At 43.2% G+C, this 17,244-nt stretch overlaps 2 protein-coding genes across 4 annotated transcripts in view; one reads left to right on the top strand and one right to left on the bottom strand.

Annotated features, from left to right (window-relative positions):
- The window catches only part of LOC108881900 (class I histocompatibility antigen, F10 alpha chain), a 272,592-nt gene that overhangs the window by 105,907 nt on the left and 149,441 nt on the right, over positions 1-17,244 (bottom strand). The gene's annotated exons all lie outside the window — the stretch shown is intronic.
- On the top strand, positions 593-11,018 carry tcf19l (transcription factor 19 (SC1), like). The gene is made up of 6 exons (XM_018674125.2): positions 593-835; positions 1,432-2,466; positions 4,576-4,745; positions 5,537-5,930; positions 6,263-6,770; positions 6,915-11,018. The coding sequence occupies exons 2-6, from the start codon at positions 2,196-2,198 to the stop codon at positions 7,258-7,260; spliced, it is 1,689 nt and encodes a 562-aa protein (XP_018529641.1). The 5' UTR covers positions 593-835; positions 1,432-2,195; the 3' UTR covers positions 7,261-11,018.

Raw genomic sequence — 17,244 nt, 5'->3', positions numbered from 1 at the left:
TCAGTAATGGATTAACAAACACCTCTAAAGCCTTTATTTAAATAAGTCAAATAAAACAAAGTTTGAACATTGTGCAGGAGAGGAATGGAGGCCACAGGTGATTTATAATGATACATCCCCTGTGTGAATATTAAAGAATGAAAAACAAGGTTGAGTCAGCTTTTCAAGAACGAAGCTGTGATACAAAATTGATAGAAATGTTCCATTTAGAGGACGTTAATGTTTACTAGTGAAGATGCATTAAAATGATGTTATAAGTCTTTTTCAGATTGTTTTTGAATAAGGATAATGTGGATGGTGATTGTAATTAATGTAATTAATGCATCAGTGATTATAATCCATCTTAAGTGGGCCAGTCTACATAATGAAAACTTTTACTTTTGGCACTTAACATTAAAGCTTTTATACTTTTACTGCAGTGAGATTTTGGACGCAGAACATGTGAGTACCTCTTCACCCTCCAGTCAAACTCTGCAGCTCTGTGACATTTTGCGCTTCCCTCCTCCTCCTCAGGCCTGTCCTGTTCCTCCTGTTCCTCCTCCTCCTCCTGCTGCTCCTCCTTCTCCTCCTGCTGAAGGCGCCCTGGCCGGCAGCCAATCGGGGCGGAGCAGGACGTGACGGAGCTTCTCGCGCAAGGAAGCCCCGCGACTGGCGCGCCAAATTTCAAAGGACTTCCTCCTGGGAGGAGAGACGGCGAAAAGCTGCACCGACGCCCGGCGATAAAATAGAACAGGAAAAATTATAAAATATAATAAAACTCAGTCAAAGTATAGAAGCTGAATCCGCTGGTGGAGGAGTAATTCACATGAAGCCGGTGTGCAGCTCTGTTGTTGTTGTAAGTGGCAGCTTTGACTTTCGTTCTGTCCGACAAGGAACTAACGTCAGCTAGCTTAACTTAGTCCTGCCTCTGATTGACAAGCTAAAAACCAGCTCTAGGAAACCATCTGGCTCGGATCGATCTTATCCTAACGTTAGTCAATATGTGCATAAGCTAATGAGTCGTTTCCAGGAGGATTGATGCAGTTATTGAGCCAAAAAGTTCGGTTTTACGTGACAAACCGCTCGCTCCGGTTTGGTTATTGTTTCTCGCTTTGTGTCCCGGTCCCACGGTCTGTGAGTGGGTCTGCGTGCAGCTGTTACACGGCATGCGGTGCAGTCTGCAGCGAGCCGGAGTTCACAAAGTGAAGCTGACAGTTTTTTTTTTTTTTTGTTTTTTTTTTTTTACACCCTTGTAAATTTAGCAACTTCATGCTTTAGTCTGACATCAGCTTTAATTTAAGTGGAGCCTGTAATGAAACGTGTTTTTATGTCCTCTGAAGTGTCAGATGAATTTGTCTCTAAAATCTGAGGTGTTTTTTTTTCAGACACTAAGTAGAGCAATTAAGCAAAAGCCTTTTTCCTGTCATGGATTTCTCTTTTGTTTTCTTTCAGATCAGACAGGCCTCAGCCGTTACACCCTGTCAGGCTTCCCACCTGTGAGACGGCTGATGTCAACTGATGTCAGGAGGCTGGGATTTTAATCTCTCTCTCACACACACACACACACTCCTGCTCAGCTGACAGCTGTTCAAACCTGAAAATATTAAACGTCAAATCTCCAGCTAAAAGTCACGGCTGTCAGGTTTTTCGGCAGGTTTAGCTTTCATGGGTTTAATGTTTACTGCACCTTTCGCGTTAGCGGCGCAGTAACACGCAGGTTTGTCCACATTACAGGAAGTCTTTATTCTGTAAATCCACCGTCTCATAGCCTCCACTCCATGGGGGATTCAGTCTGTTTGAGCTGGGGCTCATAACAGAGAGCAGGAGCTCATTTCCACACTTCATCAGTTTATACAGTACTCTGTGTCCTCATTATTTATTCATGTATTCACAGCAGGACACAAGTCACCAGCCTTCCATACTAATGCAAACACCTGTTGCTTAAAGCCGCTGCACCTGCCTGTAACCTTCACACTCGCTGCTTTCAAGTGTCTGTTAAGAATATTTTAAGTTGCATTATATCTTTATGTTGGTGCTCAGTGCTCCTTGGTTAAACCCAAATGCCTTCAATTTAACTCTGGTCCACTAGCAAAGAGTTGTATTCCCAAAATGGACTGCAGCCTCCTGTAACTCAGGGCCTGCCACAGATCAGGTGAGGCCTCTGGGTGGGACAGGTGGGGGGGTTTAGTGGTGGCAGACAATCAGACCCTTCAGTCATGCTGTCCGGGGTGCAGCCATGCTTCCAGCTGCTTCGGATCGGCTCGTCGACGGGCGATTCGGCGCGGGACCTGTTCACGTTCAGGCCGGCTCTGAGCCGCTGCGTGTTCCGTCTGGGCCGAGCGGCGGAGCTGTGCGACGTCACGCTGGACTCGACGTCGGTGTCCCGCATCCACGCCGAGCTGCACGTGGAGAGGGAGGAGAGCGGAGGTGATGCAGCGCTGCAGGAGGAGGGCTGGAGGGTTCACATCAAGGATAGGAGCAGTCATGGTGAGAGGCTGAGTCACACACACACTCACACACTCTTCCCTAAGCCATCACACTCAAGATGAGACCTAGAAAGACAAACTCTCACACATTCACACCCTCTACAGTCATTGCAGGAGAGAGGAAAAAACACACCCAGTTACCAGAAATGTCACTACTCTTAGAGGGAAAGACATTCTCACAAACACCTTGCCTGCACACACAACACACACACACACACACACACACACTACAGATTGTTCACGGACAGAAACACAAATATATTTGTGTTTATAAAAGATACAGTTACAGATTTGAAGTGAAACTGAGCCCACACACGTTTGGATTGACAGATCCATCCACACATTTTTGTGATGTGGGGGAGATGCACACAGACGCACTGAAGCTTGACACACACACACACATACTGCTGACAGACTGACAGACACACAAACACTAACACCTGCAGTCTGACAGCAGCTGAGCCCCACAAACCAGCACATGCACGGTTATTAACTGCCCAAACACAGCTGTAGACACAGAGACAAGGTGAAGGCTCAGAGCCGCACAAACAGCCACTGAGCAAAATGCATCTGAAATTTAAAAACTTTCCTCCCTTCAGTGACTTTTATCTTATCTATATGCTTTAGAGTTAGGGTTTTCACAGCCTAAGAGGAGGCATGTTTTCCTCCCAATCTGTTCATTTGTTGCAAAAGAACCCAACTATATTGATTCACATTACATTTAATAGCAGTGATAAGGGAGTAATTAAAGAGTGGCTCAACTTTTCCTGATCTCTGACTCTGGTTTTATGTTCTGTGTCAACTCCAAATTGATTATTATGCATTTAAACCCACAGATTGGTGACAAATTAAAGGGAGAAAAACAAACAACATTAAATCCATTAGAAAAGTTTTCTCCAGATCAGCTTCAGTGCTTCTTGCCGTTGTGCCCTGAATGACACATCTGCATCTATTCAGATTTCGCCTTCATTTTATTACCACAGTGTCTGTGTCATTAAAATCATTAAATTTGTTATTAAAATGCCAAAAAAAGAATATTGCAGATATCAGGGTTGGGCAATCTGCTGCAGTGTTATCTGTCTATCAGATGATGCCAAGTGATATCACACCAACACACACCAACTGTATAAAAAAACCTCAAAGGATAAAAGCAGAACTGAAACAATTAGTTGACTAATTGCGTAAATATCCAACATTTTCTAGTTCCAGTGACTGAAGTGAAAGGATTTGCTGCTTTTCTTTGTCCTTTGTGATAATTAAATCTTTCTGGATTTTTGTGTCGACATTTTTCACCATTTGACTTTTCATAAAAACCAAATCACTGACTAATCAAGAAAATAATCAGCTGATTAATCAGTAGTGAGAAAGATTGTAATGACAGTGGATATGGTGAGGTGTGAGAAACACCATGACATCATATGATTTTCCATCTCAGTCTGTACTAATAGTTGTTATTAAAACCTGAAGTGCACAGGAAGTGGTACAACGTGAGGAAGGAGGAGACTGAGAGTGAAAGTCAGGTCTTCTCTTAAGGCAGAGCCTCACAATCTTAACTGTGCTCTTACTGCCTAATTTTTCAAGTAATTTCACAGTCTGTTTCACACATTTTTCATTTTTGCTATTAAAATTACGTTTTAGTATTCACCATGCATTTTTCATTTTGTGCTGTGCTGTCATGGCCGTTTGATTGCCTTGTAGCCTTCCAGCTCCTCAATTCCAGGTCCATTTCACAGACTGTTTTACATTTCCCTTCAATTCTAGAAGCTGTAAACACATTGATAGTCAACAAATGACTTTATTTTGAGGCTCTCCTTGTTTGATTTATTCCCTGTTGTTTGTCAGGCATTCACATATTTAAAAAGTTCTGTGATTACGTGGCCTCAGGTGACATTGGCCTCAGCTGTAAAACTGTTGCTTGTTTGTTTGGACTGATCCTGTGACTCAAAGCAGAGTTTCTCACCACTTGCCTGTCACTGTGTCTGAATTAGAGTCTCCTAACATCTTGTTTTGTTAGCAGAACAAATTCAGCGGCAGCACGCCGTAGTGAAACACTCAGCAGCTGTACCTTCATAAAAAATAAATCCTCACATCTCTGCTCCTGTGTTGCCAGGCACCTGGGTCAACGAGGTCCGCCTCCCGTCTGGCGTCCAGTGCGAGCTCTCAGATAGTGACACGCTGACCTTCGGTGGCCAGTCGGCTTCAGGGAGCCCCGAATTTTACTTCCTCTTCCAGAAAGTCAAAGTTCGGCCGCTGGACTTCGATGCCATCACAATTCCAAAGGTGAGATTTGTTGCTTGAGGGGTCAGCAGAGACAGGATCGCCTCCTTAATGCCGCACTCTGTGCAGTTTCAGTTCACCAGTACAGGTTTCTAATGATGTTTTACATACAGCAGCAAACACAGATGAAAACCTGGATTGTGCTGTTTTCTGACATAATGATATCGTGAGCCAGTGTCACTAAGATCAGGGTTAGAGGACGACTTCTCTCTGATACATGACTTTGCAGAATGCAGCATTATGGGTTTACTGAAAGGCTGGTGTCAGTCTCATCTGACAAATTACAATTCAGACCTTTCAGAGCTGAACAAGGTTTTCCAATATGACCACAATCTACCTCAGATCATAAATGAATGCAGTGGCTGTATGAAGAGTTGGGGATAAAGATACTGAATTCAGACCAACATTGAGCAAAGCCCCTCAAGTTTATTTAACTAAATCTCATACTCACCATCCTGCTGCTGTAAATACTCACTAAGCTAGGGCATGAAATGTGTATTAATCCCCAACTGAAACCCCCCAACAAATGCACTTCCTTCTGTTTGTAGGGGAGAGAGATAGATTAACATATTCCATATTCATATAACATATTCCCTCCCACTCATTCTTCATTGCTGTGCAGGAATTAAAGTGTCCACTAGGTGGCAGATTTTTTGGCTCATGCCACAGTAGCTGTCAATATTTTAATTAAAAAGTTTCTTGTTCATTAGGTGAGGAGAATTTAAAGTGCCAGAGACGTAGACAAACATTCATCAGTCAAAGTTTTAATTATATATCTCTGTTCTGTTTCCTAGGCGGGGACCTTTTCCTCTGACTTGCAGAACCGGATCAGGACTAACCTGGACCGCAAGGAGGCAGCCAACCTGGACCTGTCCAAGCTGTCCATCAACCGGGCCACCGTCATCCTCAACTCCATCGGCAGCCTCAGCAAGATGAAGGGCAGCGCCTGGACTTTTAAGAGGAGCTACAGCCATGAGGGGACCATTTCAGACCCCGGCTCCTCCTCCTCGCCTCCTCTCACCGTGGGCTTCTCCTCTCTGCTCCCTCCGTCCACCCCTCCGTCATTTTCCTCTTCAGCTTCAGCACCTTCAGCAAAGTCCCTCCCACCGACCTCCAGGAGCAGGCGGAAGTCGGCTCACACGGTGCTCCTCGAGGACGACAGCTCAGACGAGCCCCGGAGTCGAGGAGGTGAGGCTTAAAGAATTCCCACAGTTTACTGTCTGAGCTTTCTGCAAATAAAAGAGCCTGCACATTTCACATTTGAACCCAAGTCAGTTAATGAAGCAGAAAATCCATGCAAAAACATTTTATCTCGGTTTTCATTTAAGGAAATTTAACAAAGTTCAAACAGCAAAAAAAGAGCAGATGGATTAAAGTGAGAATAAACTGAACAACACTGAAGTTGTGATTTGTTTTTCAGCAGTTCAAAGGCAAATGCAGGCTCCTGAAAAATGTGTTTAACTGGAGTCTAGATGTGATCACTGCTCTTATTACAACATTCTCATTTCAATGTTGCTCAGTTCTGGCAGGAGTAGTGGAGGACGGACAGAGAGCGAGGGGGAAGAAGAGACGGCGGCTCTACAAGTCTGAGTCAGAGGGTTTCAGCTCGCCGCCTCCTCTGCCGCTGCAACCCAAGAGCCACAACGATGTCAGACGGCCACTGGAGGCCAAGCCCTTCCCTGTCGGCATCAGGACCATTGGCAGCTTCCACGGCGCCATGACGAACAGCAGACTGAACCACCACCTCCTCCAGGCGTCGCTCACCAACACTGCTGTTCACAAACAAGAAGTGGAGACGATGCACCGGATCAAGACGGTGGTGCAGGGCAACATCGCGGCTTTCCGCCAACAGAAATGTGCTCACAGTTCTCCGACGGCGCAGAGGGGCAGGAGAAGGGCTCACAGCTCTCCAGTTTTCTCTCCTCTGGTGGTGGGAGGAGAGAACTACAGCCTGGCCTCGCCTTCGATGAGGATCCGCACAGAGGAGAGGGGAAGGGTCCAGTTCAACAGATTTCACCATCAGACTGGGTAAGATGTAGCTTTAAGGCTATAGAAAGTTTTTGTGTATTTGTGTAACCGTTAATAATTTCTCAGTTCTTCACTTCTTCATCTCATCTTCCTCTTCCTCTTCTTTTATACGTTTTATTATTTTCCTCTACTCTCTTCTTTCAGCAAGCGACGAGGCCGCCCCAGAAAACACCCTCTCCCTCCCCGGCCGTCCCTGCCCTCTCCATCCTCCTCATCCTCCTCATCCACCTCTTCGGCCTCCTCCTCCTCCGGCTCCTCCTCTTCCTCCTCTGAGGATGAGGACGATGACGATGAAGAAGACGAGGAGGCGGCGGTCGGGGCGGTGGAGCCGTGTGCGGCGCCGCGCTGTCGGCTGCCCCAACAGGACACGGTGCAGTGGATCCAGTGTGACGTGTGCGACGCCTGGTACCACATAGACTGTCTGCACGTCGACCGCAAGAAGCTCCTGATGGATCCCAACGCTGACTTCCACTGCGGCTGCCGTCGATAGGAGGGAAACAGGTTGTGACCGTGAAATGAAATAAAATCTCTACTTTAGGCTTTTAAGTTTCCGTCAACCGCACCTGGAAATTAACAGACTTTTCATAGAAGACATGCTACCGCTTCTTCACAGCCTGAGCTGCTCTTCTCAAGCTTTTCTCTCCCCCCAGCTGCAGCTGACGAGGGCAGGAAGAGAGTTTCCTTTAAATTTCTTACATCCTGATCGTCCCAAGATCAAGGATTTGTGCCCTAACAGTCACATAATTGCTTCACTAACCTCTTATTCACTCAGTTTTTTTGGAGGAAGAGGCAAAAGTGCGATGAAATGTCTTGGGTCAGATTTCATCGTGGTTTTGATTGCCTGCAGAGTCATGATCAGGGAGAGCATGATGAAATGTTTCTGAGTACACTCCCACCGTGGCTGATGTTGACCAGGGGCCAGGCAGCGTTCAGGAAGATTAATGAAATGTTTCAGATCAGGCTGCCACTATAGCAGTCTCTACACGGCGATTAAACTTTCCTAGATGTCTTAGTGCAGCCACCTTCACTATTTTACCAAGCAGCTCAATTTTTCAGGGTAGAGTAGGACCTTCCAGCGCCCTTACCCCCAAAGAAAACTGCGCTGGGATGGTGTTTTCCCACCTCAGCAATAATAAAACTCGATGAAATGTTTCCGTGCAGCCTTCCTGCATGGCAGCAGCTGTCTAGGAGTGGGCGTGTGATGTTTCAAGATAATTAAACGGCAGGAAATGTGTCAGCAGACTTCTGTTGTTGCTGCTGATGAGAGGTGCTTTTGGGACAATAATCAAATGTTTGAAGGCACTCCTGCAGTAGCAGCAGCTGGATTTTTGGGAGAAATGTGTACACTGGGACTGTGTTGTTATAAAACGTCTGAGTGCAGCCTGCAGCTGGTGTGGGAGCACTCACTACCAGTGAAATGTCATGAAATATCTTCTGCTGATTTAACAGGATAAACCAATTCAGAAAATGATCTCATCGGCGCTGACCGGTGGGGTTGAGTTTTAATGTCACAGATGATTTTAAGGTCATCTCTTTAGATCAGTCTCTACCTTTTAAGCGTCCCTTCACACTACTGAACTCGCAGGCCAAAGCAGATGCTTTTGCCCTGGGTGAAATGGGCTGGACCTGACTGAGCTGTTCTCCACTGCTGAACAGTTCACGTATCTTTGCTCAGGTGCTGCTTGAGTGGAATAAAATCAATCTGTAGAACTCCAAATTCTTCTCTTAAGCACCTTTCTTTTATTTAATTCTAAATTTCTACTTGAGGCGGCTTACAAGGACAAAACCAGCCTCTTTGTGTTGCTGAAATGTTTTGAGCAGTTTACCTTATGTGCCGCTTGTATAATCTCCGTAATAGTTCTGCCTCAGAGCCATTCAAATAATGGTATGGTCATACCACTATGGCAGAGTGATAGGAAAGTGTGAGTAAAAGTGGAAAATGTGATTCTTGAGCAATAACATTAGAAAATGCTTAAAAAACTTTTACAGATGTATATTTTTAACTTGTTAATGATTTATTGTGGACTGAAACTTTGCAGAAGTAAGACTAATGATTGCTTCCAGCACGGTCAAATCAGATTTTCTCCATCTTTGGCATCACTGAGGCCTGGAGGCTGATTACACAATGACTCTCCTGCTCCTTCACTGCCTTATCTCAGCAGGATGCTTCACTGTGCTAAATAGACGACTGGCTAAGCAGCTGCAAAGACCATGTTAGAGAGCAAATAGGAAGTTGAGTGGTTTGGAGTCGGTTCTTTTCCAACTCAGTGGATTAACTTTTTAAAATTCTATTTAAAAAAAAGAAAAAGAAAAAGATAAAAATGTTGTGAATTTAAAATCTAAAAGGTGTTTGTTAAGATCCATAAATCTGTGTTCACTGAAATTAATAAATGTAGTGTTACTAGCCAAAAGGCTAAATTCACTTGAGATAATCTCATTAACACTGTTTGGATGGTATATCACCACAAACACCTTTTTTATATTTTAATAATGCAAGGTTTCATCACCTTACTGCAGTAATATCAGTTATATAGGACTCAACACAATATCCTCATACTATAATACAGATACAGATTTTAAAGACCTGTTTGGTCATGTTTAGCAAAAGAAAAAAAAGTTGGGTTATAAGTTTTCTGTGTTGATCTCCATTCAGTTGTTTTGTCTTGAGATGGTTTTTGTTTGCAGTTTCATTCACCTGTAAAGATGTAAGTGTTGCATACTCTTTTGTCTCGTAGATTTTGAGCTCTAAAGATATTTAAATGCGTGTTTACGTCTTCCAGGCTTCACTCAAAGAAATGTGCCGTCTTCACCATCAGTCATTGTTCATGGTGTCATGCTGCTGCGTTAGAGAACCTCTCTGTGCACCTGTTTTTCATGGGGCGTGCCAGAACAGTTGTAAAGGTCTTAAAAAAAGGATGTTTTCCCAGACTGCAATTACAGATGTGCTGAAACGTGCAGCTGCTGAGAGAGTGATACTTTTTAATTGGCGAGAGGGTGAAGTTGGCAACGTGACACACACAGTGTGAGAATGAAACCTGCAGTGACCTCGAAAATTGAGAAAGTCATTTTCATTGTCATTGTAATTTGAAGTGTAGCCACACAGAATACACAACTTCACTCACGTTCATAGTGGAGCTGAGTTCATTCACTGTGTCACTCTGCTGATGTTCCCTTAAAGTTCTCTTACTGTCAACATGTTGAGACAATGCAGATGGACGGTCCTGTGGTCGACTGAAGTCGTATTTTAAGCAAAAATGTGCAGCTGGAGACTTTGCTGCTTTTCTGTTTCCTGTTCTTGTAAATTGAACATCTTAGGATTTTTGGACTTTTGGTTGAACAAACAAGCCATTTAAACAATTTTCCTACTAATCATTTGATCAAAAAATAATTCAGATTAATGGATAATGACAGTAGTCGTTAGCTGCAGCGTTAGTTGACAGATGTTTTGTTGAAAATCGCTTGTGCAGCTTCCAGTAGCTGATATTTTGTCTATAATTGAAATCAGGAAGGTGTAAAAAATCTGTTTTTGCTCCCAACATTACACACCATATTTGCATCTCTGAGGGAGAGAAGCACAAGTACACATAAGCACAAATTAATTAATAAAAAATAAAACTTTATGAACTGCTGCTGTGTAGTTGTGCTCAGGAAGCAAGCACCATCAAAGTCATTAGTGGACCACACAAGCAGAGACTAACATTTACCAAATCAGTCTTGCATATTGACGACCACATCAGTAACAGCTCTTTGCAGATCTACAGTATTTCCCATTTCCATTGCCTCAAAGAGAAACAACTTTCTTGAACCTTCTCTCATGTCTTTGACAGATTAAATCAAGTTTGTGGCCGACAGACTTTTTGATCATTACACTGTTGTGGCCGCCTCGTTGTTTCAACAGTTTCCAAAGTGAGTTGATTCATTTTACCGTCAAAATCCCCAGAATACTGGACTTATGAGATGAAACACGCTCCAGTGATGAGTTCAGAAATGTATTCAATCAAAGGGATTGTCTTGTACATCAGTATGTATTCCATAAATCTGTTCTTCTCAGAGTTTGAATCTAAAGTTCACAGGACTTCTTTCACGCTGCCTTCACTTTAATTATCACATTAAAATGCAGAAACACAGCACAGTTTGACTTTGCTGGTTTTTGCGGGGTTGTACAGAATTAAACCAACTGTCATCACTCTGAGATGCTATCGGCATCAAAGCTATCAGAGGAGAAATAAAAAATATTCAGAAAATTTTTATCTTTGCATTGTGTGTGTGTGTTTCATCTTCACAGCTAAACTTTTCTCCCCAAAGCAGATATCCAAAGAGGCTGTGATCTAAAACACATTTCATTTATTATAGATTCCTCTTAGCATCCAGCTCAAGTCATGATTGATGAAACATTGATATTTAAAAATTTACATTTTGTTTTCCTCTGGTCCTTTGTGTTGTGTTAAAAAAAAAACAAAAATGAGATGTGATTTATCTGGTTATTATTTTCATTGTTGTTTTCTTTGAAATGATCACAGCAGAGTGAGTCAACAAGCAGAGAGAACATCCTCATAATTGAAGCCCATTATCTCACATCATCTTTTTTTCACTTCATAATGGATTTGTCTTATCTAGCCTCTCCATGCATGAAGTTGCATTTATTCACAGAATTACCGTGTATAGCATTTGGTCTGCTGCTTTACAGAGAAGATTGAGTTATGTGCTTTTGATGCAGTCACATGTCGACACATAGGCACAGATACACGTGGATATTTTAATGTAGATATATAGATATCACATTTTCAAAAGAAGGTCTTTGGGTATTTGGAATTACTTTACATTCCTTTGGGATTGAGAAAGGGAAACATTAAGATCTGCTCTATATACACTCAAAATGTGGAATCTAAGGTAGTTAATAAGAAATTGTGTAGTTCCTCTGAAGCTCACGTCCTCTGTGACGGTGATTTTATACTTCTGTAAAACTGGGGATCACTCTGAGTCCCCACTAGTATTATTCATCAAAACTGCAAAGGAGAAAACTTTTATTATCATATTCATAGCATATAGGAATATTTCAAGGAATGTCAGACAAAAATATACATCATAAGAGGGACACAAAAACAGAAACACTCAACTGTCAGCAAGAACAAGTCCTGTAATACTTTCTATGTCTACAGTGCAAGCTGTGGCCGACAAAAGGCAACATACTGTATAAGGACTCACCTGAGCCTTAAGAACTCAGACAGGGTGACAGGGTTTGACTGGAGTAAATGTTTGTTTTTTGCCTGCGTTAATTATTCATCATGAATTCTGTTCTGAGTGAATCTGTTTGATTGCTGTTCTGTCATGTGCTCATATATGTGGTAAACCTAAATCCTTCATGTTGACATCGTGAAGACAGAAATTCACTTCAATGTTTTTTATTTTTTAAACGACGCTAATTAGAGACTTCAGGAGGCAGATAAACAGAAGTTTTACAAAAATGCAGCTCCACTGTTTTTATGTCTGACTGTCATTTGTCAGAGCTGTTAAGATGCAGCATCTCATTTTAGAGTAAAATCTGAACATATACACACAGCTCATACATACAGGTAATGAAATCACTACACATCATGCAGCCTGTTTGTAACTCCCAACTCCAGGAAACCTACTATACACTGTCGGCCAGTGGGTAGATACAGAGGAGATGGAGAGATTATGGAGCTGAAATGCCCGCTGCCTTGACCTGCAAAGATGGAGGAAGACAATTACATTTGTCCGAACTGTTTCCATAGCAACATCCCTCTCTCTCCTCAATCTGTCTCTCTTTTTTTGTGAGTGGTGGTGGTGGGGGGGCTGTAAGAAGCCGGTCTGTGCTGTAATAACAGCTGGCACCTCCCTCCCCCTGATGCACGGACTGAGAGAGAGTGAGGGTGAGAAGCTGATTCTGTTCATTTGAAACTGAGGTAGAGAGACTGCAGGGTTGTGTGTGTGTGTGTGTGTGTGTGTGTGTGTGTGTGTCTGTGTGATGGGTTACAGTTATAGGACACACACCAGTAATAAGTGAGGGTGTTCCCGCCTTGTCTCCACACTGGCTAAGGGAGAGGTCACTGATAGATGAAAGCTGAGGACTGAAAACTGTAAAGCTCGTATTCCTCTATCAGCAGCTCTCTCTCTCTACACACACACACACCACACACACACATTTTTTGTCTCTGTCATCAGACCACTGCAGCAACAAGCCTGTGCTCCCGTGTCTGGACTGCATGTAATGTTGGTGTCAGGTATCATCAGGTAAACTGGAATGTGCCTCTGAATTCATTTGATTCTAATGCACATTAACAATTAACTACAAGTCTATTAATTAACTGGATGCAGGCACAGAGCATCCTTTCTCTCTTTTTAGCTATTGGTATACAAATGAAAACTATCAAGGAGACTCCTTCAAATGAAAATCTGCCTTGTGGTTTCTAACATGTTTAGACAAATGCCTACATTGTCATACAAAAGGACTGGCACTTTTCAACACTGATTTGTGTCTAGGTTTGGAGAAAAATAGCTTTTAGTCTTCATGGGAACAAACACAGAATATACAACCTGCTCCGTTAAAGAGTTACTGTCGTTCTGAAGCTACTGACGTGTTGAATCTGGAGAAAACATCATCTCATCTCATTGATTTCCTTTGCAAAAATCTAGTGATCACAAAGGAGATGCTGCAGTAACAAGAGTGAGTAAAAGAGTTTCAAGCTTCTGAAATACTCCAGTGATTTACTTTCTACCTCCATAAAGTTTGAAGCACTCACAAGAGACGGACTTAAGAGAGGATGGTCAAAAACAAGGCAGCAGTGGCCAGAATGTCCTGAATGTCAGTCTGTAGTTTGCATCAAGCTTCAAATACACCAGGCTACAATTTCCATTATACAGCTCATTTGCATCGTCCATTAGATCCTGCTGCTTCCTGAGCTCCCACTGTTCTTCAAAGCCCACACTTTCAGGTTGTAACCCAGGCCTAAACAACGCTGATTGGTTATTTCTTTAATCTTTGAAAAGCTCCTCCAGAGCAACACAGAACATCATCCGGCTGTTTTCACAGGCTGAGCAGTGGAAAGCCCCTTTAACGAACTAAACTGGATCACACGAATCAAGGCTGCGGCTCAGCATCAGTTTGCATGTGTTAATCAGAGGTTATACACACAGGCTGAGGAGGGTAGGAAATCCATCTGGATATTGAGTAATATCAAGAATCAGTCTCAGAGATAGAAAACTTATAAAAACCCACCCCCACACCAGAAGTCTTGGCTGCTGTTTCCTCGTGGCCCAGCAGGGGACAGTGTTGGCCTGGCACAGTCCAGCAGACACCTGCAGAGGACAGTAAGTGGGCAGCAGAGGATGAGCACAGAGAAACGAATGTGCGGAGCCACTCCCTGCACATTAGACCCAGAATGGAAATCATACGTTTTCATTATTCCTCTCAGAGCACAGCCAGTGTTGTTCTGAATGCCCGCGAGTGTGAGTAGAGTCGGCAGTGGGAGGTGGAGGTGGGTTTTGGATGGTGGGTTGTATCTGAAAGATTTTAATGGATCACAGCTCAGCTTACTGGCAGTGTCGCCTCATTCAAATCATAGTACAGAGGCGCTGCTGGAGCAGCTTTACTTCACCTGTATATTTTCATCTTGTTGTTCATACCTGTGTGTGTCTCTGCTCACATCTGTCTTCCTCTGTGTTTGATAAAGATGTGTGGATCGTGCAAAGCTGAATCTGTACACACCATACACTTTTCTGTGTGAGTGTGTGTAAGTGTGTGTGTGAGTGTGTTTGTGAGTTGCCTGTTTATGCATACCAATGTGGGTACACCACTCAAAAGCAATGAGGTGTGTTTATGTGTGTGTAAAGAGGCGATGTCTGCACCGTGTGCACATAAATGTAGGGGATGCTTGTGTAGGTGTGTGTGTGTGTGTGTGTGTGTGTGTCGCTGGCAGTCTTTCTACTGGCTTAGCCCTAATAGGATCTCAGGAGCAGCTGTCGATTCGTCCCAATAGCCTCTCACTTTCACATTTTGCTCTCCTCTCCTTTCATCTCCTTGTTTCCCCTCTCTTCTCCTCTTCTCTCTTTTCGTCTGATCTCCTCTTGTCTCCTCTCCTCCTCTCTTCACCTCTCCCCTAATTTCCTTGACTCTCCTCTTCTCACATCTTCTACCATCCTCTCCATGTTTCTCCAAAATCATCTGAGGAAAGATGATGATGATGATGATGATGATGATGATGATGATGGAGAGATTCAAAATCATTTCTCCATCATTATGTCTCCTCTCTTCTTTTTTCATCTCATCTCATCTTCTGTCCTCCTTCTCCCTCTCCCTTCTCCATATTTCCCTCCTTCTGTCCTTTCATCTCCCCTCCCTGTTACCCATATCCTCTCCTCTCCTCTCCTCCTCTCCTCTCCTCTCCTCTCCTCTCCTCTCCTCTCCTCTCCTAACATTGCTTCCTCTCTCCTTCCGCTCCATTTCAACATTTTCTTTCATCCACCTGTGCTTTTTTGTTCACCTTTTCTGTTCTGCTTTCCACTTCCTCCATCCCAAACTCGATCAATGACATTCTTCTTTCTCTTTCTTTTCTCTCTTTCTCTTATTCCCCTGCTACTCCTTCTTCTCCCCTCCATCTCTCACTTTTTCTCCTCTTCAGCTCACAGGAAATGAGATTCTGGCTTATTGGCTTATTTCCACCTGTCCCCAGTTTGACCTTTGCATGTCTCTCACACACACACACACACACACACACGTTGCCACCCACGAACATACAAAGTCATACGTACACCCTCGTCAACCTTCCCATGCACGTACACTTTGTTGACCACACACACACACTCCAGTATACACTAGTGTTACACACTCACAGAAAGCAACAACCACACACACTCAGACATTTTTTCCACCCACATTCACACACACACACACACACACACACGCTCCACTTCATTCCACTACATTGTTTCACCTCACAAATCACTCTCAATTGGCTCCAGCCAGAAGAACACACAACCTCTCTAAACTGTTTAATAACGTCATTAATCATTTCGCTTTGACTTCACGTTGGCACCACCGGCTCTATAAGTGGTCTGAAAGTGGGTTACGATTTAAGGGGCCCCCAAGCTATGACATGGGCCCACAAAAGCTCTGAATTAATTGGTCTTTCATCTTGTGCTACATGGTCTTATTGTATATACGTTGGGTGAGAAGAGAGAACCTCATTCCAGATTTCCAGTTTCAACTTGGAAAGTTGTTTTACAGACATTAAAAAGTACAGTTCATGTCATGGGTTTCCAGTGTGAAGATAAACAACTGAAGACATTTAATAGAGATATCCTCCAACTGACACGCAGCCTCACAGAATGATTAATGCCAGAGCAAAATTAGACAAACGATGGTGTTTTAAAGAGAAAGTGGGTCACGTATCACATTTGCTGCTCTACCACCAATTCCATTTATGCAATCCAACAGTGGTTCAACTCACAGCGAGTCCATAAAAGATTTTACATTTACTCTTCGTCACAGAGGTTTGTGATATTTTCCTTCCTCATGGTGATCTGGAAGAGATTAGTCCTGTTTCTGTTGTAATGCTATCACAATACTGTGTTCCATTTGTGCTGTTTAAAATTACATTTTTTCTCTCTCCAGTTTTGTGATTAAACCCTTTTATCTTACTGGAATCATTTCTGGTACAGACCTCAACACTTTCCCAAAACATCTGAGCCAAAATGAATGAGAAGTCTGTGAAGTGCTCTGGAAAAAATGGATACTTGAACATGTACACTTCCATAATAAGTGAGAGAACTTCATCTGCAGTTGAGGATTGAGTGCTATATTCTATTCAAAAGCCCTACAACAGCTACTAAATGCACCTCACGATGAGATTATTTTGTAAATTCCTGACAAAATAATTGCTGACCAGAATGAATCTCAAGTTCAGCCCTGACAGAGGCTCCACTGAGAGCATCCTGACCACCTGCATCACTGTCTGGTCTCTGACTGTTAGACCTTACAACAAACAGTGAATGCTGCAGAAAAGATCACAGGTACTTCTCTCCTCCAGTGCACCTGAATCTCTGCATCGAGACGGACCCCACCCACCCCAGCTGAGGCCTCTTCACCTTCCCATCATCCCACAGGAGGTTCCCGAGCATCAGGACCTCATCTACCAGGATCTACAGCAGCTTCTTCCCTCAGGCTGTGAGGATCTTCAGCACATTTAATCCCCTGGCATGGACTATAAGACCATGGCCAACTCAAGCCTCTTCACTGGCAATACTATAGACCTGCATCCACTGTATGGACAGTAAAAACTGTATACATGCTGCTATGCTTTTAATTTCTCCTCTCATTTATTGTTTTGCACATGTCCTTAATGTTTTAATGAACATATCTGCAAAGCTGCAAATTGTTCGTACTGAATGTATCTGCAAAACATTCACTGACAACCTATTTCATTTGTTTTCCCTGCAGTATCTGCTTTTACAT

This window comes from Lates calcarifer, linkage group LG3, assembly GCF_001640805.2.
Source record: "Lates calcarifer isolate ASB-BC8 linkage group LG3, TLL_Latcal_v3, whole genome shotgun sequence".
Lineage (NCBI taxonomy): Eukaryota > Metazoa > Chordata > Actinopteri > Centropomidae > Lates > Lates calcarifer.
The sequence above is the reverse complement of the archived record's forward strand: the minus strand, read 5'-3'. Positions and strand labels throughout refer to the sequence as shown.

What these genes read in the sequence shown, in the direction of transcription:
- tcf19l (XM_018674125.2), top strand. Translation starts at nt 2,196, where the DNA reads ATGCTGTCCGGGGTGCAGCCATGCTTCCAGCTGCTTCGGATCGGCTCG. An exon ending in ATGCCATCACAATTCCAAAG is followed by an intron (nt 4,746 to 5,536) that starts GTGAGATTTGTT and finishes TCTGTTTCCTAG; the next exon opens with GCGGGGACCTTTTCCTCTGA. An exon ending in AGATTTCACCATCAGACTGG is followed by an intron (nt 6,771 to 6,914) that starts GTAAGATGTAGC and finishes CTCTTCTTTCAG; the next exon opens with CAAGCGACGAGGCCGCCCCA.